This window comes from Mytilus edulis, chromosome 5, assembly GCF_963676685.1.
Source record: "Mytilus edulis chromosome 5, xbMytEdul2.2, whole genome shotgun sequence".
NCBI classification, from domain to species: Eukaryota; Metazoa; Mollusca; class Bivalvia; order Mytilida; family Mytilidae; genus Mytilus; species Mytilus edulis.
In genome coordinates this window covers 95045761-95072336 of record NC_092348.1, presented here as the reverse complement: position 1 = coordinate 95072336, position 26576 = coordinate 95045761, and the positions used below count along the sequence as shown (strand labels likewise).

The following is a 26576-nucleotide window of genomic DNA, read 5'->3' as shown; positions in this document are numbered from 1 at the left end:
CTGTTTCACTAAATCTGATTTACAAGATTTTCTCATTGTTCCATCTTCATGGAACAGAGAAACTGGGATAGGCCCAAGTGGAAGTGAGAGAATACTGTCAATAGTAACATCCTCTCTGCTGTTAGCCAAAACAAGAGCACGCCTGAAAACAATTTCTGGATTGATATGGCCGGATATAATTTCGCCAGATTTACACTTGAGGGTTGTCTTAGCGTTCATATGTTCAAATGTTTTCAATTTGGACTTGGTAATAGGGCTATAGAAGCTTCCGATTTGGTCTACAGAAAGCGCACTGTTAACAAATGTTCTGTACATATTTTCTCCTTCATTGACAGCAGAAAGCAAAGAATCTTGAACTTCTCTAGTAGCATGCATGCCTGTAGAGATATTGATGAGACAAGGAGGGTGGGCATCTATATCAAAGGGATCAGTCATAGTTTGGTTCAAATGGGTAACTATTGCTTGTACTTGTTCTTCGTCTCGCTTCAAAGCTGTTTGTTTGATTTCCTCATGCGAATTGTCACTTTTGCATGTAATACCTGCTCTGTCATTCATTGCATGACTAAATGACGCTAATAAATGACGAGTCAGAGTCCATCTTATCAGAGCAGATTTCTGATTTGTAATTCCAACGATACCACCTGAACCCTTTGAATCTTTAATGATCGTTTTTTCAGTGCCCATATCACTCCAAATACCATTGAATGTGCCTATTTTTTGTTTGATAGAAAATTCTCCTAGTTTAAAAGCCGATTCGATCTCTGCTGGTAGTTCGAGCATATCGAGAATATATATAGGCATCCATCTAGAGTAATTTGTACGGTTGGTAATGAAAAAATAGGGCAGCATTTTAGATGAGGACATCAAATGTGACGACCAATTACCTTCTCGTTCTGCTCGTACATTTGACAACATAATTTGGACGGCAACCAGGAACATGTCCCAATATTTGAAAGTAGGTGATGTATCGTGTCCCCATTCTTTGAACATACAGATAAGAGGTTGTACATGGTCTTCAAACAACGTTTCCAGTCTAGTTTTAATTTCTGGGGCTTGGTCCGTTTGATCACATATACTTGTATGGAACTCTAACAACACATTCCAGAACGCAGATGGTATCTGATCGAAGTAATCAAAGGTCCTACACCAGTGTATAAATGCTGAGATAAAAAGAACGTGTAGGGCTTCAAACACAAGCGTGAACCCTCTGACAGCCCTGTTAAACTCTTTGCCATTCAACATAAGTTCAGCTGTATTTCCAGCATACACACCAGAATCCACCAACAAATCGCGAAGACCGCCATCAGCCCAAAGTTTCCCGATAGAGGCTAAGAAACACGACAAGCTGTGGAAACCACCAAGTCTGAGAATATGGCGATTAAAAATGTCCGGTTTGGACCATTTGACTTGTTGAGCAATTGCATAGAGTTGCTGGTCAAATGTTTGAATAGCGAAATCCTGTCCAGCTTCATTAGACATGTCTAGACATTTCTTCATGGCAGTATACACTGTGGACATGTCATTCGGTTTAGAATCTATAATTGGAGGATATGCTACAACTGTAACATCGGCGCCCTTTGTAGACAAAAGACAATTGTACCCTGTCCAAAAAGGAATCTTTTGTTCATTCGTTTTTATTTCGATTGGGAACTCTATGACATCCCTCGACAAAAGTCTGGAGAACACCCATATCTGGTCAACATCATAACTTTTAATATGATCACATAATTGAAGTTTTTCAAAAGCATCCGATCGTCGTGGAGGTTCTGATCTACATTTTGGTTTAAGGTAAAGGAATAGCATCGGTCAATGATGCTGTTGTATCATCTATAGTCAACGATCTCTCAATTCCTCACTTGATTCGTTCTAAACCATAGTCATGAACGCCAGCTGATTTAGTTTGAAATACAGCCCTAGCAAGAGAATGGAAGGTGTTTTTTCCATCTATTGTCTCGGCGTTAATGTCAACATTATCGGAACCCTCTTGAATCAATCGACCTCCTTCTGAAATGGGGCGAATACCTCCTGGGATGTATCGATCGCCACTGATACGACTGATCTCATGGTTTGCAACACTGGTAAGGTATCTCCGCAATTCAGTATATGTAACGCAAAACCCATGCGCGTTCAGAATTTCAATAAGACGCTTCGACCCAAACTCGTGGTAAACTTGAATAGCAAGACCAAGATGAAAAGGTGTCAGGATACTACGACTAGTTGCAACAATACATTCCGTTAAAGCCAAACTTTTCCTCACGCTTTCTGTTTTGATATCAGAAGGAACAGTACACGTGCTAAACGCCTTTTCGTCTGTAATCCAACTTAGTAGTTTGACCAAAGAATCGGGCATTGACTGTAAAGAATTGTCGAATGATACCTCCGTTGAAGTTGGATAGTGCTCTTTACAAAATCTTACTTTGTTAATGTCTCTCCGTATTATACTTGCTACTGAATAAAGGAGTTGTTCATCCGTTTGTTCGTTATTCATACGACTCTTTCGTTTTTCATTTGACCATTTTAACTCTGCTTTCAAATTACTGGCTGCCTTGATTGCATTCCCTAGTGTTATATTGATACTCATAATAATGTTGGACTTACCCTGACCTTGTTGTGATTGAATGACAACAGAATCACCATAATGGTTTTCCAAATATCGCTGCAGTTTCCTTGTTGTAAAGCTTGTACGCATATTTTCGGGTAGGTATAAAACAAACTTCTCAATTAAAGAGGATAATAGAAATGCTTTTTTATTTTTTAATAAATCATCATTTATGCTGGAGATTAATTTGGAAAAAGCAGTTGTATTTATTGATTCATATTCTGAAGTTGAGTTACCAATGACCTCAATATCTTTATTTGAAGACTTTGGATATTTTACAATGCACTGGTTATGGTAAAAAGCTTGTTGTTTAAAATTGTCTTGATTAATTTTATGTAGCAAATTTAAATCACCGTTATGGTTTGCAGCGATGGTAATGCGAGTAACCCTGTCATCTGATTCTATTTTAAAAAGTTTTTTGTCTTGCTTGTAGCTTTTCTTATTGCAAAATATACAAGCACTCCAGTTGGTAGGAGAAGACATAGAACGAGTTAAAATACTCGTGACTGAACTGTCCTGTATTGAACCGCCAGCTAATGCATCATTTTGTCTCTTAGTAAACACTGCAATATTATGTTCACTTGTATACGATCTGTAGCAACTTTTATGATAAACCATTTCAAGACTTTCATTCAGTATATCACTAAATGAATCATACTCACTTATCAAATTCGTGTAAATATCATCTTTACGCTTACCAACTGCAGCAAAAACCCTCGATTTACTGTTATTAGTAAATAAAACAACTGTTTCATTACTGCTTTTCTGGCAAATAATACATTTTTCTAAGACTAAACTTGGTTTCATTCGCTTTGCACAACTAGGGCCAAGTTTCAACGGACTTCCTTGTTGTGCCATCTTTTGGGGTTTTGCCAGATCTCAATTTCTAAAAATAACTTCCAACTAAAAAACAAATATTCCTCTTAAATGAATTAAACCTTATTAACAACCTCAAAATCGAAAACAACAAACAAAACAAACTAAGAAACCAAGAACCTTGAACAAATACAAGTAATATCAAGTGATAATTGCTATTTAGTAATCGAACATATGGTGCGCTTGAAGTTCAAAATCAATAAGGATAACAATAATAGATCTGAGCCGTACCTGACACGACTTTCCGGAAAATTAAGTAAGATTGTAATTCGATAGTGAATATTTTGGATGCTATTTCAAGTCTTTTTGAGAAATTTTATTTGATAAAAAATTATGTCACTGAAAAGAGTATTTTCTGAATTTTCACGTTGTATAAGTTAGTTCATAATTTAAAGATTAATGCGTTCTTGCAAAGTATTGAAATCCGGTGAAGCGACGAAATGTCCAAAGTTTTAGAGCTTTGTATCTTCATATTTTTTTTTACAAAAGACTTATGATGTTAGCTTTACTGCTTAATAAATAACATATTATATGTAATATTTAAATCCTATAAGAAATACATATATTTTGCAACGATTTAAAAAAAAACGGCCAAAATGGCATGCCTCGTAGAGTTCATATTTTATGTCATTTTTGCTAACAAAACGACAAATTAAAAAAAAATGCACCATACGACTTTTTGACGACCAGTCTAAAATTAAATTAAAATCATTTTTCTAGATATATACCAATTTTTAGCCGTGTACCATAAAGTGAAATTAAACTCTGTTAATAATCGACTTTTAACTGTTCCGTCACCGCACTATACGTTTTACCGCTAGCAAACACTTTACTTTAACAATGTATCAATCATATACTTCAGGTCGATCCATTTCCGCCTCGTCGTAAATATTCGTGATATATTTACCACTGGAGTAGTTTCATATAGTGATGCATAATCATTAGTTCTCAACGAATTATTGTCTCACACAGTTTTCCAGTTTTGGTATTTTAGTTTTATTTTATTTTTAAACGAAAATTTTAAAATTTCTTTCCACATCTTTCTCTTTGAATTCATACAAGATATACATGTACTGTCAGACGGGAGAAGTCCAGAGATGTGAATATTTCTATATCCAGTCAATCCTTTTGTTTTGAAAAAGATTATAAAGGTATACATTAATACGACAGCAACCCAACGACACATATAATTCAAAACACTAAGAGTCAATATACAGATTTTTGTTATAGCTAGACGCCTATAAAGAATAAAAAGCCCAAAAGTGAACCATGAATAAATCGTTGCAAAATTTCGCGTGCTCTTTATTAGATATGTGAAATTATAGACGGTGTAATATAAACCAGCATAAGAAAAAACACTTCGTTGTAAAGTAGCGGTAAAATAAATAATGATTATGGAAGACGGAAGTCAAGTGGCATATTAAATGAAATTCGATATTCAGAACAAAAACATCGAATGGAAATACAATATGAAAATTAACCCTGCTTTGTATTTTAGACCGACGCACAGAAACGAATTTCTAACGTGTAATACTGTTGTTTTAAAAGAGGGATGAAAGATACCGGAGGGACTATTTTAATAGTGTTTGTAATTCCACGGTTTGCATCACAGGCACTTGTTTTCTATCCATGGGAAGATCTACTATCCCTATATATTAGTATTTTCTATCCATGGAAGATCTACTATCCCTATATATTTTATTTTTATTTTTATTTTTATTTTAATATATAGGGATAGAAGATCTTCCCATGGATAAAAAACAAGTGCCTGTCACTGGTTTGCATGTTTCACACCCGGGTTTTACAATTTTGACGATCACAATAGTAAAACTAACTGAATTGTTATCTCGTCCTGATACTGGTTCATTATAAATAAGAAGATGCGATATGAGTGCTATCGAGACAACTATCCAACAAAGTCACAGTGCATCAATGCATTTGTCTGCCACACCGTCGCACTACCTTTGAAAAAATAGCGGGGAAATATAACGTTATTTCCCGAAACGTCTTAATTATTGGCGCAATTTGTGAGGCTTACGGGAAGGGATTGAGTAAACAATATTATATTTCTCGATTTTTCTTTAAAAAAAACGAGTACGGTGACAAATATTTTTTAAAACGTTATAACGTTCAATTTTTTTCAAAGAATAACATATCTTACTTATATCCGTTAGAAATATTTTAAAAAGTCAAAATTGTGCATTTTAAATGTTCATTTCTTGCCGTTGTTTGGATCCACCATAACGTTTTTTGCTTTATTTGAGTAAGAATTAATGCTTTAAATGGTAAAGTTAGATTTTTCAAACCATCGTGAATTTTTTTGCTTCAATTTGAGCCCCATTATACAAGTATATGTTGATTAAAAAATCATATTTATTTTTTTTAAATAAAAAAACGTTTTTTACTCCAAAATTGCAAAAATGTTCAATTTTCAGCAGTATTTTTGGCAAAAACGAAATCGAAAATATTTTGATTCTCTGTAAATCGAAGAATGAAATATTTAAAGGGAAAAAATTCTCACCGTCTGTTGGATATGCCCATAAAACGTCAGAAGCTAAATATGTATGAGACATAAGGTGTTATAGTAACGCTGCTCAATTCAATACATATGTTTGTCTTTTTGCATGCAATCTGATACTCATTCTCCATTTGGTCATCTAATTTTGAAATATTTTCTACATTCTTCAGTGAAAGTTCATAATTAACATTTTCTTTAGCCTTTGTTTGAATTATTTGTGTATGTCCTTCCAAGTGTTTCTTCAAATTTTCAACTTCTATCATAACTTGAACATTGATACCCTGTTCACGGCTGCATCAAGAATTGTTTTTCATTTTCTATATTTTTTGTTTATTTTGAAAGATGATTATAGAAGTGTTTATTGGTTTTTTTTTTTGTCTCGTTGTAAATTTTCAAAGTTCTGATTTTCGTCTGATTTTGATATCATTTCCTTGCATGAAAATACGGATTTTTTGTTATTAAAATTTTCTTTTAAAAATGTCAGAAATTATTATAAATTCAGGAATGTATCCCCCGCATGCAAAGCTCTGATTCCTTTCACTGATTTGGCTATACTTTTTGGACCTTTTAGATTATAGCTCTTCGTCTTTTATATGAGCTTTGGATTTCAAATATCTTGGCCACGAGCATCACTGAACAGACATGTATTGTCGAAATGCGCATCTGGTGCAGGATAATTGGTACCGTTAATGTTACTATCTTGGCCACAAGGTCACAGAAAATAATCTCAAGGTCCTTTTTCTTTTGTTTATATTCCGTCTGTATATTTTCCTTAGCAGAAATTCGATCTTTTATGATTGCTTTTACATCATGATCAACTTGGCTAAGTTAGGATCTCAAATCTTTAACTTAGTCAGTTGTCGCATAATCATTTGCAGCATCTTCTATGGAAAGAACATTTTCACATTTCCTATGACTGATTGATACACACATCGAACAACATGGAGTCTGATAGTCGACACAAATCAAACTGATATCGTCCCCTTTGTGTTTAGAACATTTACTTTTAAAAGTTTTTAAACACCCATCTACCGATGAAAACTCATTGGTTTGCCTTCCGTCGTGGTCACATAAGGTTTTGCTTGCTTTATGGTGTTTTTTTACAGTTTGAAAATAATAAATCAGAACAATCAACACACATAAAACTTGCCTCCGATTTTGTTTCCATTCTTTCATATACCATACATTGTTTTTGTGGTCTTTCAACTTTTTCCTTTTCTGAAAGTCCAACGCTGAGGAAATTCAATGGTAACACTTTGGTCCGTTCGTCTGATGTTTTGACCTCCTTTGGTTTAATCACACTGGTCCTACATACCAGACATTCGATATTTTGCGTGTGTTTCTTCTCTAATAAAGCAGTAATATAAGTCTGTAAGCAATTTTCACAAAATGTATGTAAACACGGTAAATACTTTCGTACGTTCAGTTTCTGCAAACAAATCGCACACGTGGTGTTATTTTAACGCCTACTGCACAGGGAAGACATGCTTATCTATTTATACCAATCTGTTGGTAGTGCTTTACAATATTTTAATTTTTAATAAAGATTAAAAGAGGGACGAAAGATATTAGAGGGACAGTCAACCTCATAGATCGAAAATTCACTTACAACACCATAGCTAAACATGAATAAGATGAACAGACAAATAAAAGTACACATGACACAAAATAGAAAACGCGAGACTGAGCAACACGAACCCCACCAAAAACTGGGGTGATCTCATGTGGAAGGGTAGGCAAATCCTGCTACACATATAGCACCCGTCGTGGTGTTCATGTTATTACAAACCTGTAAAAAAGTCAAATCGATATCTATGCGTGTCAATATTTCATACACAAGCTTTGGAATAATCGAAAGAATCTATCATTGTCCTTTAACTTCATGTAATTCGATGATTAACCACATCTATATCGCCGAAATTAAATGAGAGAATACAACAGATATAGGTAAGTCTGTCTCATATCTTGACTTATATCTAAAAGTTGTCAATAAGGGGCAGTTGAAAACAAAGCTTTACGACCTTACGAGATTAATTCAGCTTCCAAGTCGTGAACTTCTCATGTATGTAGAAATATTCCAGAAGCATCTGCATAAGGAATAAATATCTCTCAGTTGTATGATACTGATACTTAAGAGCTTCCATTTTCTATACTGATATTCTTGCTTAGGGGTTGCTGCTTACAAAGAAAGTTGTAAAGTTGAATTCATCCCTTCGAAAATTTGTCGCAGCACGCCGTCACGAGTTGGTTGATTGACCAATATTGAATATCTGTTTCACGGATGACGACATTTATGTTCTGATTGTCGGAACCCAAAACCCATAACTTTTCCTCGAATGTGACACACCGAATTATTCTTATCACCGCGTTTTAATTTACACGAATTAATTTTTTGCCAAGATAGGAGCACTCGAAATCATTCAGGATTTCGTTTGGGGTCGTGTTATATTTTCTATGTTGTGTTTCAAGGACTGAATGTCACATGTCATTGTAAGTTTGTTTTTGTGCTTCGTGTTTGTTTGTTTGTTTTTATAGTGATTGCTGACTGCTGAACCCCCATTTTTTTAATTTTTACCTATTATGACTGTTTGAATGTTCACACATCGTTTTCAATATAATGGAATTTGATGCGACGGAAAATGTACCAAGTCAGGAATTTTTCAGTTGGTATCCATTCATTTGATGTGTTTGGGCTTTTGATTTTGCAATTTGATTAGGGACTTTCCGTTATGAGTTTTCCTCGGAGTTCAGTATTTTTGTGATTCTACTTTTTTCGACTCTGATCAATGACAAAAAACATTGTAATATTTTAATATCCTGTATCCCATACTCCAAATAATATTTAAATTCAAATCTCCTTAAGGATGTACTTAGGTGAGGTAAGGTGAAAATTAAGAAATTAAGAAATTAAAATTGATACTATAAGCTGGTAGAGCATCAATTAAGGATAAAGATAAGCTAAAAATATTGATAGGTCATGGACCTCCTTTTCGAGATATTTGAGATTTAAAATATGGCGGGAAAAGGCTGAATCGGACATTAACCTTATATTTACATTGGTATTATTTGGGTCTCAAAACAAAAGAAAGAAAATCAAGAATCTTCTTAAAATTTGGTAAATGACCTTCCTTTCATGAGCTATTAAGTCTTATATGAAAAAATAAATGGGTATTATGAGGCAAAATATTTTACATTATATTGTATGGAAAAACACCAAGGAGTCCGAACATTTGGCACAAATTCCAAACCCTCACCTAAGTACATCCTTAAAACATAATTCTAGTTACATTTGTAGACGGGTTTTGTTTCGCCTGGCGAAGCAACTGATGATTACTCACTGAAGATTGATTTGTTGTCTGAGATCTGTAATATTGTTAGACGACAATCACTAACGCTAGTTTTGATTTTCAGAATTTTGAAACAGTATTCTTATTCTCGTAACAGTGTTTACAACCGAAATACTTATGTTGGTAATAATACTGTATCATTTACCTTAAACTTGTTTGTCATTAACTATCGATAAAAATATTTTTTTCGAACAGCGGTATACTACTCTTGCCTTTATTTACGCTCACTCAGTCTGTCAGACGGTCTTCCAGTGGGATTTAAATATATGAAGATTTTTTTTTCAAACTTTCATGAAGAAATCATCAATGATTTTTTCTTTATTAGATAAATATACAATAAAAATGCCTTTTTCAAAATTCGTAAAATTCTTATGAAAATAAACTTTTTAACAAATTACACAAATTAACGAACTTCTATTATAAAGAACATATTTCAAATATTTTTACAAACATCAACAACTGTTTATCTTTTCAAGCAAAAAAGTCAGAAATGTTTGTCCACATGATAGTAATGTAAATGAATAGAATTCCGACCCCTTCTTCTCTAAATCTAACAAACAAGATTTTATAGTTTTATTTCATATTTGATTGATTTATAGGTAAAAAAAAATAGATGGTATGCAATTTTTTTGTATAAAACTCTATACTATGTTTCAATAACGCTTTAATAATTAATTATACATTTTGAATAACAATCCAGGAATCTGACCATCGCTGGTATTTGTTCCATTATTACATAATGGGGATTTGGCAAAAGTAAATACTACACCGTGGCTGTCTACTACAGTTTGCCCGTCTATACCAGCATAACAGTCTGGACCTTGCATCACTACACCAACATGGTACTTATTATTAGCTAAAAGTTTAATGGGTTTTTTAAATTCAATTTTAACCATTTTATTTTCAGCTACTTTACAGTCTATAGTGTCCGTCACTACAATAAGATCTGTTGTATTGTGTTTAACTGTAGCGGTCACTTCACATGTCGATAATCCATCAAGACATACATACGATAAAAGTCCGCAAAGTTCTATGCCTTTAGATAGCGAAAAATATATTGCATCAGTTGTCCCAGTGACTGTCCAAGGACCGTTAGAGTTTCCGAAACGACAGCAGCTTAATATTTCTAACACATTAGGCGTTACAGTCACACTGTTCAATTCAATACATTTGTTTGTTTTTTTGCATAAGATATGACACTCATTCTCCATTTGGTCAGGTAATTTAGTAATATTTTCTACATTTTTCAGTAACAGTTCATAATCAAGATGCTCTTTAGCCTTGGTTTGAATCAATTTTTTATGTTCTTCTAAGTGTTTCTTCAACTTTTCAACTTCTATCATAACTTGAACATTGGATGCCATGTTCACGGCTGCATCTAGAATTTGTTTTTCATTTTCTAAATTTTTCTGTTTATTTTGAAAGATAATTATAGAAGTGTCGATAGTTTCTTTTGCCTCATTGTAAGTTTTCAATAGTTCTGCTTCTCGTCTGATTTTGATATCATTTATCTTGGCCACGAGGTCACTGAATATAGTCTCAAGGTCCTTATGTTTTTGTTCATATTGCTTCTCTATATTTTCCTTTGCAGATGCTCGATCTTTTATGATTGCTTTTACATCATCATCAACTTGGCTGAGTTGGGTTCTCAAATCTTTAACTTTGTCAGTTGTCGAATATTCCTTCGCAGCATCTTCTATAGAAAGAACCTTTTCACATCGCCTATGACTGATTGAAACACACATCGAACAACATGGAGTCTGATGGTCGGCACAAAACAATCTGATATCGTCCCCTTTGTGTTCAGAACATTTATTTTTAAAAGTTTTCAAACAACCATCTTCAAATGAAAAGTCATTGATTTGCCTAATTTCGTGGTCACATAAGATTTTGTTGGCTTTGTGGTGTTTTTTGCAATTTGGACATAATAAATCAGAACAATCAACACAAATAAAACTTGCCTCTGATTTTGTTTCCATTCGTTCACATACCATACATTGTTTTTGTTGGCTCTCAACTTTTTCCTTCTCTAAAAGTCCAACGATAAGGAAATTCAATGGTAACACTTTGGCCCATGCATCAGGCGTATTGACCTCCTTTGGTATAGTAACAGTGGTCCTACATACGGGACATTCGATACTTTGTGTGTGGTCTTTCTCAAATATAGCAGTAATATAGGTCTGTACGCAATTTTCACAAAATGTATGCAAGCATGGTAAATACTTCGGAGTGTTAAGTTTCTCTAAACATATTGCACACGTAGTTATGTCAACGACATGACTTTCAATAGAAGTCGCCATTTTCCTTAACGCCCTCTGCACAAGGAAGTAATGCGAATCTATTTATACCAATCTGCTTATAGTGCTTTTATACAAATATCATAAATAACAGGCTGATGCAGTTATCTCAGGTGTGCTTATAGATTCAATAAAAAGAAATTATCATTTATAACATTTACCCAATCTTGAATGAGATACTATATCGAGTGACAAATTTTATAACTTAAAAATGTTAATTTCAGCTATGACTATAATTAAGGTTCACAATTTCATACAGGAGCTTCTCATGAAGAATGAACAGATGCTATCATCATCTTCTAACTTTATGTTCCACTATAGAAAAGATTTCCTCAAACTAAATGGTGGCCATGTTGAACACAACTATCCATAATCGGCATTGAACTTTTGATAAAAACATATCAGTCGTCATCTGTGAAACAAATATTCAATAACGGTCAACATAATAGTAATGACAAAAGTAAAGCTCTGAAATATCATATCAACTGAGAGATATTCACTCCATATGCAGATGCTTCTGGTCCAGGAATATTGTTACATAGAGATAGAAAGTTCATGATTGGGAAACTAATATCTTCTCATCTGTCGTAAAGTTTTGTTATAAACCGACCGGCATGGTTAATTTCTATATGTAAGTCCAGATTAGAGGCAGACTTAACTGTGTATGTTGAATCCTTTATCTCAAGTTCGTTGGGATAGATGCATTCAACTTAGTCACTACATTTTGAATAATTTAGTGATACAACATCTTCTTTGTCTGTCCTGTCCCTATTTGTGGCATTGTTACCTATTGTGTTTTATTTTTTCACATATCGTTGTCAATATATGGAAATTTGAAGCGACTGTCATACAAGTGTGAGGTTTAGCTAGCTATAAAACCAGGTTCAATTCACCATTTTCAACATAAGAAAATGCCTGCACTAAGTCAGAAATATGACAGTTGTTGTCCATTCGTTTGATGTGTTTTATCTTTAATTTGATTTTTTCCCATTTGCTGTTTGAAGTCAGTCTCATATGAATAAAAGAACACGGAGGCAAAAAGATGAGCACTGTTGGTTCCCGTGGGAATGACGATGTTTGTTAGTAATACGTCCTGCAAAAATAACAAATATGTTCTCAATCAATAATTCATGCATCTTAATAATGTAGACATAATAAGTTTCAGAGAATTGTTTTATTAACAAAGAGTGATTTTTATGATTTCTTCCTACCTGAGACAATAAACTTGTATTTACGTTGGTCTCGTTAAAATTAAAGGACTGTTATAGTCATAATGCTTTTTTGTAAACTATCAACTATTAAAAGCACTGGTTTTTTATTGGTTCAATTATTGCAACATTTTTTTTAGAATGAAATTCAAAACAGTGTGGCTGTGGCCATTGATTGACACATTAAATTCATCCATTGACTGGGACAATTTAGTGAACGTTTGTATGTAACAACTACTGCTCACTATGTACTTTTTAAAGACACCTAAACTATGTTGTCACCAAAGGTTCTCAACACCTTAATAAAGTAATTCGAAAAACTAATCAGAAATAACACGATGTTTTGATTTATATCAATTATATAAATCAAAGCATAAAGGTTATTCCTGATTAATTTTATGAATTATTTTATAATTAAAGGCGTTAAGAAACCTTTGGTGATCCCACAGTTTAAATGTCTATCGTAGGTACGTCGTGAACAGTGGTCGTTACAGACAAACGTTCACGTAAATTGTCCCAGTCAATGGATGAATTTAATGTGTCAATCAATGGCCACAGCCACACTGTTTTGAATTTCATTCTATATGTCTCTTGCTCTTTAGGATAAAACACAGTATAATTTATAAATATCAGTTGGTTTTTTAACAAACTTTCGGCTTTCTAATGTTCTTGGTAAATTCAGAGATTGCTTCGAGCAAATTAAGCTCATTATACGTATAACTGGTACATTTTGCTGATAGTTTTGTTTAAGAATGTATGTGTTTTGTTCAACAAACAAGACTGTATATTAACGGACATGTTTCTGAATCCTATACGAAATCAAAATTTTCTTTGTCTGAAGGCATGTTCTAGATGGATTGAACTTCTTCCGGATATTTACTTTTTATTTATTTTTACGGTGTGCATACGTTGCTAATGACCTTTGAGGAGAGACACCCGGATAAACGTTAATTTCCTCTGTTGTTTATTGTTTCCGGACATTTAATTTGTAGCAGATTGACATGATAAATTTCATCTTTGTACAATAAAAAAAAGTTGTGAAACTAATCTGAAAAATACAAACGCATCTGTATACATATGGCACGCCGTTATTATATTTATTCAATTTCGAGATATCTTATTTAGTTAAATAAGATATCTTATAAACTAATTGAGATATCTTAATAACAAAATGAGATATCTTATATATTAATTGAGATATCTGATTTATTAAATAAGATATCTTATATATTAAATAAGATATCTTATATATTAAATAAGATATCTTATTAAAATGTTTATAAAGATATCTTATTAAATATATAAGATATCTTATTTAAAATATAAGATATCTCTATTAATTTATAAGATATCTTATTTACTATATAAGATATCTTTTTTATAGTTTATAATAGAGAAATCTTATTTACTTAATAAGATATCTCCATAAGTTAATAAGATATCTCTATTAGTTTATAAGATATCTCTATTAATTAATAAGATATCTCTATTAGTTTATAAGATATCTCTATTAATTAATAAGATATCTTATAAAGTATGTATTTAAAAGATATCTTTATAAAGAAGTAAGATATCTTATATACTTTATAAGATATCTTATTAATTAATAGAGATATCTTATTAACTTATAGAGATATCTTATAAACTAATAGAGATATCTTATAAACTTTTAGAGATATCTTATTAACTTATAGAGATATCTACGGAAGCCTGGAGCTGCCTTGTGTAATTGTTTATAACTAAACCATATTTGATAATTATTGCGATAATGTTTTGTATATTGCAAGATGACGCCTTATTTATCGCAATAATTCGCTGTATCTAACAACAAGGCACTTTATTTAGCGCAATGATTTGTTAAATTTAACACTAAGAAGACTTAATTATCGCAATATTTGCTATATATATACCACAAGTCGCCTTATTTATGGCAATATTTCGTTATATCTAACAACAAGACGTCTTTGTTATTGCGATGATTTTATTCTGTAAAACAGTACCACTTAATTAACGCGATTTACGATTTTTTTCGCTTTAAATTTCGGAAGTTAAAGCTAAGTCATCATAATTATGGCGATAGCACATTTCAATTTACATATGTAGCGTGAGCAGCCATTAAACGGCCATTTTCGTTATGATCAACACCCGATCAACCAGACCATTTTCTCCCGTATGAATTCTTTTGACTAGAGAAGACTATATTCAAAGGAAGCTACCCCTCATTCTGAACAATGCTTTTGGTAAGTAAATATTTCATGGTATTAACATAATAGCTACTGTCTGTTCTTTTTATACCAGCCACTTGAAACGTGGGGGTCATGATATAGTAATCGTTGCCCCCGTCCGTCTTTCCGTCCGTTATGGTAGTCATGCAGGAGGTACCAATCTTTTATCTGCAACTCCGAGATCATCCTTGTCCATTGAACAAAACTTAATAAAACTTTCACAAATTCTTTATAATATAATGCCTCTGTGCACCTTTTATTTCATATATTGATTGAAATTTATATTTTTGGGGGTTTGCCATAGCAAAACATGGACTTTGCCATCCCTTATCAACGGGTATTCATTTCTTATTCGCAACTGCAAGATCAACCTAAACCACTGAACAAAACGGACGGACAGACGACAATTATATACCATAATAGTTCCGTCAAAATTTTGACAGGCGTATAAAAAACAGTTCAACTACTTTTACAAGGCGAAAAGGAAAATAGAATCGTGAAGCCAGTAAACAATTCTTATTTTAATCTGAACATGCAAATTGAATGTTATGTTATGTTTTTTACATTAGACATATTCACAGAACAACACCATCTATTCTGAGAGTCCGAGAAACTATAATAGTGGACAGTTTTCCTACTAATTCCACGTGTTTCCGAGTCATAGTAAACTCGAAGTAGCCTACAATGCATTGTAGTTTATTGAGTCGATTGGTCAGTATTTTAAGGCCATATCAGCCTTCTGTTTTTGGAAGTTACTACATTTTACTATGCAAAATATTCTCACGTCAGAAAATCTAGAGTTCCCGACCTGTTTATAACAGGCATATATGGTTAACCATATCAAATCATATACAATTTTACATGTGTCATCAAAAAATATTTTTAGTAGTGCTTTCTGATCCAAAGGGAAATAGATTAAATAAATTGTTTGGTTCCGATTCAGCCTGAAAGGAAGAAAGGACAATAATCAACTTTAGTTTTTACAACATGCATGCATATCAAAATGAGCAAAAATACAGTTTCTTTACATTTGAACTACTAAGAGCATGAATTATTTGAAATAGATTTGTATTGCTCATGACTTTCCGTTGTTTAATTTAAAATGTTTTTAATTATTACTTTTATGTCAAAAAACCTACCACAGAGGAAGTTCAAAATAATCAAAAATAAAAAGGGGCGGATGTTAGTCTGGTCAAGAAGGTAACTGTGATTAAGAAACGGTTGAAAGTACAATCCAAATTTTCCACACAAACCTTTCTTTAATCAACATTAACATCGTGATAGATTTTCAATATGATCTGTTCGGTAGAACAAAATTAACCTTAAGTCATTTGCATATTTCAACATTCATTTACATACTCCAACATTAACCTCAAAATAAGACCTATAAAATTGGCATTGAAGAAAAAACAGTTTTTAGAAAGCTCGTACGAGTTCGCTAGCAACCCTTTGCGGGTTTTTAATTTGATAGGTGACTTTTTGTTAAATATTTGTTTGTTTTGAGATTGTGACACAAGTATGACTGCTATACCAATATTGTGACTATTTGATCTATTATGTCTGTTTTGTTCATACATGTACATCGTTTTATATATAATGGAATTTGATACGACTGTCATACAAGTGAAAGGTTTAGCGCTATAAAACCAGGTTCAATCCTACATTTTCTTCATTTGAAAATGCCTGTACCAAGTCAGGAATATGACAGTCGTCCATCCGTTTGATGAGTTTTGTCATTTGATAAGGGACTTTCCGTCTTGAATTTTCATCGGAGTTCAGTATTTTAGTTCCATTTGATAGGATAACGTCATTAATTTTCATGGCATCAATTGACAATTGATGTTATGATAATGTACACACAAGCGCATACGATGCATGGCAGATTTAAAATTTATGATTTGAGTTTTCTCTCAGTTTCATAAGAATGAAGATAACAATATTTATTTTAAGCTTCACGGCATCAATTGGTGATTTGAAGATCGCAAATACCCATTTACTGGCTCTGCCAACGCGTTGCCAGTAAAGTTAATTTGCAATCATCCAATCGCGAATTGCTGCCGTCGCAGCTTAAAATATATTACAGTTATCTACTGATAAATATCTTTGCATACATTCATTTTGATCCAATCTTTTAGGCTATCTGAACATCTTCCCCAAGTTTACTATACATCGGATAAGACCATTTCAGTGGAACAAATGCAATAAAATAGCAGTCTAAAGTTCTAAGTTATACACCTTTATGTTTCAGATGGTACTTGCTCTTCTCCTGTTCTGCAAGGCCAGTGCTATTCCATATTCAGACATAGATGCATCATTAGACGAACTAGTTGTATACTATACAAGTTTTTCATTTACAACAAAAGAAGTAATCGGGTTTTTACTAAACATACATCATATAATGCTGAGCGAAAGATCATTTTATAGAATTAAAAAACGTTTGAGATTGCAAAAAGGAGGAATTGAAAGTGCTATTGCTGATATTGTTACAAAAATTTTACAGTTAAGAAATGCAGGATATACCAATATAGGTTATCGATCTTTATGGAATGTACTTCGCTGCCTAGGCGTAAGAGCTTCACAACACACGGTTAGGATAGTTTTGAAAGCTATTGACGGAGACGGCGTTTTAAGGAGACAAAGACATAGGCTTACAAGAAGACGATACACAAGTAACGGACCGAGCTTTTGCATCCACGTCGTTGGATATGATAAGTTAAAGCCGTTTGGAATATCTGTCCATGGTGGAATCGACGGTTTTTCAAGAAAGATACTTTGGCTGAAAGCTACAAGTTCAAATAAAAATCCCCGTATAGTTGCAGAACATTTTCTTGAGTATTTGAAGACAAGCAAAAGGGTTCCAAGGGTAGTACGCATGGATGCAGGAACTGAAAATGTAATAGTTGAACGTATTCAAATAGCTTTGAGATCATTTCATACTGATAGCATGGCAGGACATAGAAGTGTTTCAATAGGAAGATCAACGGCCAACCAAAAGATCGAAATGCTATGGAGTTTTCTGATGCGAAATTTCACAACATTTTGGAGGAATTTGTTTAAAGATATGGTAGATGAAGGTATACTTAACAATGCCGACCCTGTGCATCTTGAATGCATACGGTTTTGTTTCCTACCGCTTATTCAGAGACATTTAGAAATGTTTCTACAATCATGGAATTCACATAGAATAAGATCTCAAAGAAATGTTGAATGTCCACATGGTATACCTGACGTTATGTACTACCAACCTTTTATTTACGATAAATATGACTGCTCTTATGAATTGCCGTGCGACATAGTTGTATTGGATTACTTAACTGATATATACACGGATGCTGTTATACCTAGAGGCACTAAAGAAGAAGTTAGACAATTAATAAATACTCTCACGTTTTTAGATATCGGAGAATTCGATGTCATTGAAACTCCAACACAGGCCAAAGAATTGTTCAACTTATTATCAGGCGTAATATCACAACATTTGTTAAATCGATAGACATTTACAGATTTAACATTTATTATTCATGATAGTTATCTGTTATGTCACCATGTTGTCGAATATATGGACCCGAATATATACGCGCATAAGATGTTTGATCTGTTGATGCAAAGAACAACATTGGAGTGCATAATGTGTACATACTAATTTTCTTCTTTTTCGTTGATTATGCTTCTTTTTTGTCAGAATCGATGTAAATATTGAATAAAAATGTTCTGTTGTATTTAGTATTATATAAATAGTAAAGAATAAATGCTTACTGTTTCTTTTAACAAGTCTTTCCTATGCCCGAGTCATCATTAAATTGATAACAGTTCGACACATTTAAATATGCCATATTGGTCTATTCCTTCATGATGTAGCTGAGTATCTTTCAGTCATTTTTCATATCTGTTACACAAACCAAACACTTTTCCATAAAAATTACCATCGAGTTTAATGTGTCATACATTAACAAAATATTAAGTACAATCAAATCTTATTTGCTGTCAACTCAACCAATCCGTTTCATTCGTAATGAACTGGACAGAGTGTAGCTAAATTAAAGAGAAACACAATGTATGATATAGTATGTCTGTCGCTCACGTCACTGAGTATAAAAGGGGGCATGGTTTCACATAAACCACGATATTTGGAAGGTATATAACGTCACAGTACCCAAATTGCACCGAGTACCAAAATTGCACCTACTAGTATTCAACAAAAATACTGGGGAAATCTTACTTGTTTTCTTTGAGTCTAAACCCTTAGTATTTTTCGGGGTATTTATATGATTTGATACAATACACGTCATTTAACATTGCTGAACATATAAAAAACCAGTAAAAATCAACAGATTTGTTTTTAACCGACCCTCATTGTCAGTTAAAGATGTAAGTTATGATATAAGACAGACTTAATTGTATATATGTTTTATCCATTTATTTCCTGATCGATGGGATCAATGCGTTCAACGTAACATAGTCACCAAACTTTGACTTATTAAGTGAGATACAAATATCTGTATAGCTGCTTTTCATTCGTCTTTAGAAGCTAATGTAAACAGGTAAATGCATGAACAAGTCGAGAAGAAGAGAAACACGTTTGTTTCTCATTACAATGCCGATTGGTTACTGCAGTATTGAAAAACACATCTTTCGAACGTAACAAAAATTAAGAAACCTTCATAGCATCAATTTAAGATATATAATGTTCATTTGTGATTTGAGTGGGTTTTCATTTTTCTTAAGTACGATTTATCCCTCGTTAATTCAACGTCTTTGAATCTATGTTGTTTTATGTCTGTTGGTAGATCAGTGCAAGACCAATTATAGAAATATTTCCTTAACATTGGAATGGTGAATATTCGTGTCAATTCTTTTATGCTACTGCACAATAAAACATACTTTGGTTGTATGTAGTCTAACAAATCGTTAGATTTTGCCATTATCCACTTTCGATTCCAAGGTATCTAGGGCCTGTTATTGTAGTTTAATACACAGTATATAACAGCTGGTATAGAAATAACCTGGCAAATGAAATGCCTAGAGTCATATTACCTAATGTTGCTATAATGTTACATAGATTTGTCTGTTTAAGCCGTTTTAACTATTTATGTTTTTTCAACCTGCATATTACGTCTTCAAGCAGCCGTCTATAGACTTATTAAAGAAAACATGTCAAGTTTTACTAGGGAAACAAGTGTGGACATGCACAATTCAGAGTGGATAGATTGTTTGAATGTTTACCTATGTTTTCTGAGAAAAAGAGTTCTCTCCTTTATTCAGCATTAAACTGTTCTATGTTCAACTGTAGCAAAGCGACACTCTACCTTTGGCCTTTGTTAGTCGTGTATGATTTTAAATTTTAGTTTCTTGTGTATAATTTGGAGTTTAGTATGGCGTCCATTATCACTGTACTAGTATACATATTTTTAAGGGGCCAGCTGAAGGACGCCTACAGGTGTGGGAGTTTCTCGCTACATTGAAGACCAATTGATGGCCTTCGGCTGGTGTCTGCTCTATGGTCGGGTTGTTAACGCTTTGACACATTCCCCATTCCTTTCTCAATTTTACCTGTACCAAACCCTAAAATGTATTAGTGTGTTTTTGTTTCTAATAGTAAGTTATACTGTTAAAGACTGTCACGTAGGAGACGCTAATGGCATGCATTACCAAATGATTCTTATAAAATACCTGAAATTAAATGTCAGTTAAAACAAAAAAAAAGGAGGAGAGTAACACATTAGGTGCTTTTCAGAATGATATGGTTTAAATTTACGAGATGGTATCTGATAGTATCTCAGAACCTACATGCATGAACTATTTTTGGGAGAAATTTTATTTGCTTATACAGAAAATGAATGAATTATGACCGGAGCGGGCCCCCACTTAGGCATTCATTAGGCCCCCATTTATGAAAATTTCTGGATCTGCCACTGAGTTTGTCAAATTTTGTTTAGAAAAAAATACATTTGCATAATAATGGACTAATTATAAGCTTAAAGTAACGCACTTTACTAATACATTTACAGAAAGAACTCATGATCAATACAGTGATATACTAAGTACTGAAAATACACGACATTCATGTACATTAGTTCTTCCTATTTAAACCACAACTATGATTTAGGTAGCACTCCACAGTTCGGTGTGTAGATTCGCATTTTGGTCACTTTTCAAATATAAGAGGTAGTGTTCAATAAGATTCTTTTTTGGATAGCTGATGATTAAGATGATTAAAAAGGCCTTCATAGTGAGCATCAAGAGTATTTAATGTATGAAATATGGCTGTTTTCTGTATGAAAGTCTGTCTTTGCATATCCAAACCAGGCAATGGTTTGTCAATTATTGTAATATTTTTTACAACTTTTTGTTGCACGAACTTTGTGATTAATTTTGCGACAAAATTGGGGCGAGAGACACTCATTTTTTATTTGATCATTGGGTAGATTATTGTCAATAGTTTCTGAAAAGGTATCACTCAAAGGCATTAAACTTCTAGTTTGATTCAAATTTGGGGGGAATGTGTGACATTTTCAACCTTCTTTTTGCAATTTAATACGTAAATTAATGCAAAATGTTCCCATGGATACACAAAACAGGAATTATATTTCACTCTTTTAACTTTTGAAAATAAAAGCTATGAAAGATACATTTGAACGCGTATAACACAAACAGTTAGGTTGATGTATTTGAAAAATAGGAATAGAGGATGATGAAACATTTTGTGGTTCAATTTTAATTAATGTTTTTTTAACTGTACAGTGCTACCTTGACATAAATGTAAAACTACGTGCATCAGAAGTCCAGCAAAAGACATGCAATTGTCATATTATATGTTCGTACTATGGATAAACATTCGATTCACAGCAAGTAATTGTTCAAAAGGAAAAATACTGGTTAGCCCAATCGTACTAGTTAATGGGACTTGGTATGGTGACCTGTGTCCTTCTGCACGAAAACCTTTCGGAGTATCAAGTTACAATAAAGATCAGTGTTGCTTAGTTTCAGAGCGGGTTTAAATCACATCATGATCATGATTGTGTTCCCTGCCATATCGTATAGACTTGATTGTAAATAATAAACATATGAAAAGCAATAACTTTCCTTTGCATACCTTTAAAACTCAATCCTTGTCACTAAATAATTGAAAACATACATTTACTATTACGTTTACCCTCCTCTTTTCCCCTTATACGATTTCAAAGTTGTAACACTTCATTGTTTTGGTCCCCCTTGAGAGTTTGACTGTGTCATTGGCAATCATACCACATGTTCTACTTGTTTTTGTTATACGTAGACATTATCTAACAACCACATACATCATATACGGAATTCATCTTGCAACCCAAGAAACCAAATACAGAGTGAGACTGTGCCTAATAACCACATGCATCCTATACAGACCGTATCTAACACCACAGACACCATATACAGACTTCATCTAATAACCAAAAACACCATATACAGACTGTAACTAACAAACAGAGACACCTTATATATACAGACTTTATCTTACTACCACAGACACCTTATATATACAGACTTTATCTTACTACCACAGACACCATATAAAGACTACATCTACCTACCACAGACACCATATAAAGACTACATTTAACAACCACAGACACCATATATAAATTCTACATTTAACTTCCAGAGACACCATATAAAGACTACATCTACCTACCACAGACACCTTATAATGACTACATCTAACTACCACGGATACCATATAAAGACTACATTTAACAACCACAGACACCATATAAAGACTACATTTAACTACCACAGATACCATATAAAGACTACATCTACCTACCACAGATACCATATAAAGACTTCATTTAACAACCACAGACACCATATATACACAGACTTTTAACTACCACATATACCATATAAAGACTGTATCTAACTACCACATGCACCATATATATATATATATACAGACTACATCTGCCTACCACAGATACCATATAAAGACTACATTTAACAACCACATACACCATATATACACAGACTTCTAACTACCACAGACACCATATAAAAACTGTATCCAACTACCACAGACACCATATATAGACCACATCTAACAACAACAGATACCATAATTAGACTACATTTAACAACCACAGTTGGATGAAGAGTTGTCTCATTGGCACTCACACCAAATCTTCCTATATCTACATACACAATATATATATATATAGACTTTATCTACATACCACAGACACCATATCAATACAGACTTTATCTAACTACCACAGACACCATTTATAGGCAACAATAGATGTATACCATGTAAAAACTACATCTAACAACCACAGACATCATATAAAAACTAAATCTAACCGCAGACACCATATCTATACAGACTTTATCTAAATAGGACAGACACCATATAAAAACTAAATCTAACAATCACAGACACCATATACAAATGTAAAGACTACATCTAACAACAACAGATACCATGTAAAGACTAAATCTAACAACCGCAGACGTCATATATATATACAGACTTTAACTAACTGTCACAGACATCATTATATATATATATGAAGACTACATATTACAACCACAGACAACATGCATATATAGACTACATCTAACAACCACAGACAACATCTTATAACCACAGACACCATATATACAGACTGCATAAATGTGTTAGTAGAATAGCCTGGTGGTTTAGGCAAACATGTACTTCTAGCGCCCCCCATTGACTTTTATCTTGTTTTTGAGCGAAGGGTGTCACCTAAGGTCACCTCTCATAATCCCCTTAAAACCCGTGTGCATTCATGCGGAACCAATAATTTAATTCTTGAATTCTTGATATTTTTTTCCTTCTTTAGTTCTTTTCGCTGCAAGCAGTTCTTGGAAGACAAATGTCTTCCGCCTCTTCCTTTTTAGCTCACCTGGCCCACAGGGCCAAGTGAGCTTTTCTTATCAGTTGGCGTCGTCCGTCGTCCGAAAACTTTTACAAAAATCTTCTCCTCTGAAACTACTAGGCCAAATTTAACCAAACTAGGTCACAATCATCATAAGGGTATCTTGTTTAAAAAATGTGTCCAATGACCCAGCCAAACAACCAAGATGGCCGCCATGGATAAAAATAGAGCATAGGGGTAAAATGTATATTTTGGCTTATATCTCTGAAACCAGAGAGTTAAATTGTTTATCAGGTGAAGATCTTTCTGCTCTTTATAGTCAATTTTTATCAATTTTCATATTTTTTTGTAAATTTTTACAAAATATCTTCCAATGTTATTACTGGGCCAAGTTCATTATAGATAGAGATAATTGTAGCACACAAATGTTCAATAAAGTAAGATCTACAAAAACATCACCATCAACAAACCAACAATTTTGTCATGCATTTATCTGTGTCCATTGTTTAATATGCACATAGACCAAGGTGAGCGACACAGGCTCTTGAGAGCCTCTAGTTTATTATGTCTATTTTTCAGCTCTTACAAGGCAACCATATATGAAATCTCCTTTCTTCCAACCTAACAAATGAATAAATTTAAAATGGTTTTCCTCTTTATTAACAAAAGTGTAATTTGATTGACTGTTTGTTTCAAAATTTAACCCCCAGTCAAAAATATGTCATGCTTGTTCAGGAAAACAAGACTTTAAAAGTCAGATTTATAATTTAAAAACAAAGAGATGTGATACATGTATATGTTAATTTAAATATAGAGTGGATTCAAACAATAAAAGGAAACTTTCACAATCATTATGGCAAAACACGATACAGTAAAGAGACTAGTCGTCTATAAAAGGCTTGACATGAAAAGTGGGAAACAATTTACACACAAACAACTGGCCAAATTAAACATAAAAAAACATTTACAAAATATTAACTGTGGGTCGAGACATGAACCACCGACAACCACTACAGGTTCCTGGCTTGTGCCAATACATACAGATACATGATACAAGGGATTTATAAAAAAAAAAGAGAGAGAGAGGGAGAAAAAAAATCAATCTAAGGAATGTCTGGTATACGTTGTATACTTGCATATAGATCCATGATATACAATGACAGATTTTATTCAAAGTATTGAAGTACTGAACATCGCATGTCATAGAAGACAATATCTCTATATTTGAAATTGAGGTTAATGTACACAGGAGTTGATAGACAGTCTGAAGTGTGGGAATATATATTATAATCAAAATCTTGCGATAACTAAGTCGTCTTGTTAGATTGTCGATATATAAGGTGTCTAGATCAAATCATTGCGATAACTAAGTTGTCTTGTTGTTAGATATAGCGAAATATTGCGATAAATAAGGCGTCTTGTTATTTATAGCAAATAATAACGATAAGTAAGGCTTCTTCTTTTCAAATATAGCAATGCATTGCTCTAAATATGGTGCCTTGTTGTTAGATATAGCGAAACTATTGCGATAAATAAGTCGTCTTATTACATAAAGCAAATTCTTGCGATAATTAAGTCTTCTTACTGTTAAATATAAACAATCATTGCGCTAAATAAAGTGCCTTGTTGTTAAATATAGCGAAATATTGCGATAAATAAGGCGTCGTATTGCAATATTCAAAACATTATCGCGATGATTATCATATATGGTTTAGTTATAAACAATAATACAAGGCAGCTCCAGGCTTCCGTAGATATCTTATTAACTTATAGAGATATCTTATAAACTAATAGAGATATCTTATAAACTTTTAGAGATATCTTATTAACTTATAGAGATATCTAATTTAATTGGTTATAAAGATATCTTATTTAATATATAAGATATTTCCATAAGTTAATAAGATATCTCTATTAGTTTATAAGATATCTCTATTAATTAATAAGATATCTTATAAAGTATGTATTCAAAAGATATCTTTATAAAGAAGTAAGATATCTTATATACTTTATAAGATATCTTATTAATTAATAGAGATATCTTATTAACTTATAGAGATATCTTATAAACTAATAGAGATATCTTATAAACTAATAGAGATATCTTATTTACTTTCAAATTAAATAAGATATCTTATAAAAATTAAAGATATCTTAATACTTAATAAGATATCTTAATACTTAATAAGATATCTTGTTAAATAAATAAGATATCTTCAAATTTGAATAAATATAAAAACGGCGTGCCATATATACAGACGAAATATTTTGTATTATTCCATATTGATAAAACTTTAGTAGGTTTTTCTATATGAATGGGATTTTGAATAAATAAGCATATTCACCTGCGGAAAAAGGATATTCACCGCGCATAACGTCTCGTGCTTTTACCTGCACTATTTTGGTAAAAAAATGATTGGTTTTGGTTAATAATTGCCATTACATACATTTCTCTCGGAATATGGAATAAAACAATTACTGTCTTTTGTTTCGGTAAATATGTGGTTTAATTGACTTTTGAAAAACTGATATTCACTTCGGCCGTTGGCCTCAGTGAATATCAGTTTTTCAAAAGTCAATAAAGCTACACATTTACCTCATCAAAAGACAGTAATTGTATAATATTAAAATTA

The 26576-nt window shown here is 32.9% G+C and overlaps 1 protein-coding gene across 1 annotated transcript; it reads right to left on the bottom strand.

The window, feature by feature from the left end:
* Positions 1-9643: 9643 nt before the first annotated feature.
* Positions 9644-11684, bottom strand: LOC139524854 (E3 ubiquitin-protein ligase TRIM56-like). Its single transcript, XM_071319963.1, has one exon. The coding sequence runs from the start codon at positions 11638-11640 to the stop codon at positions 10012-10014; it is 1629 nt and encodes a 542-aa protein (XP_071176064.1). The 5' UTR covers positions 11641-11684; the 3' UTR covers positions 9644-10011.
* Between the last annotated feature and the right edge of the window lie 14892 nt (positions 11685-26576).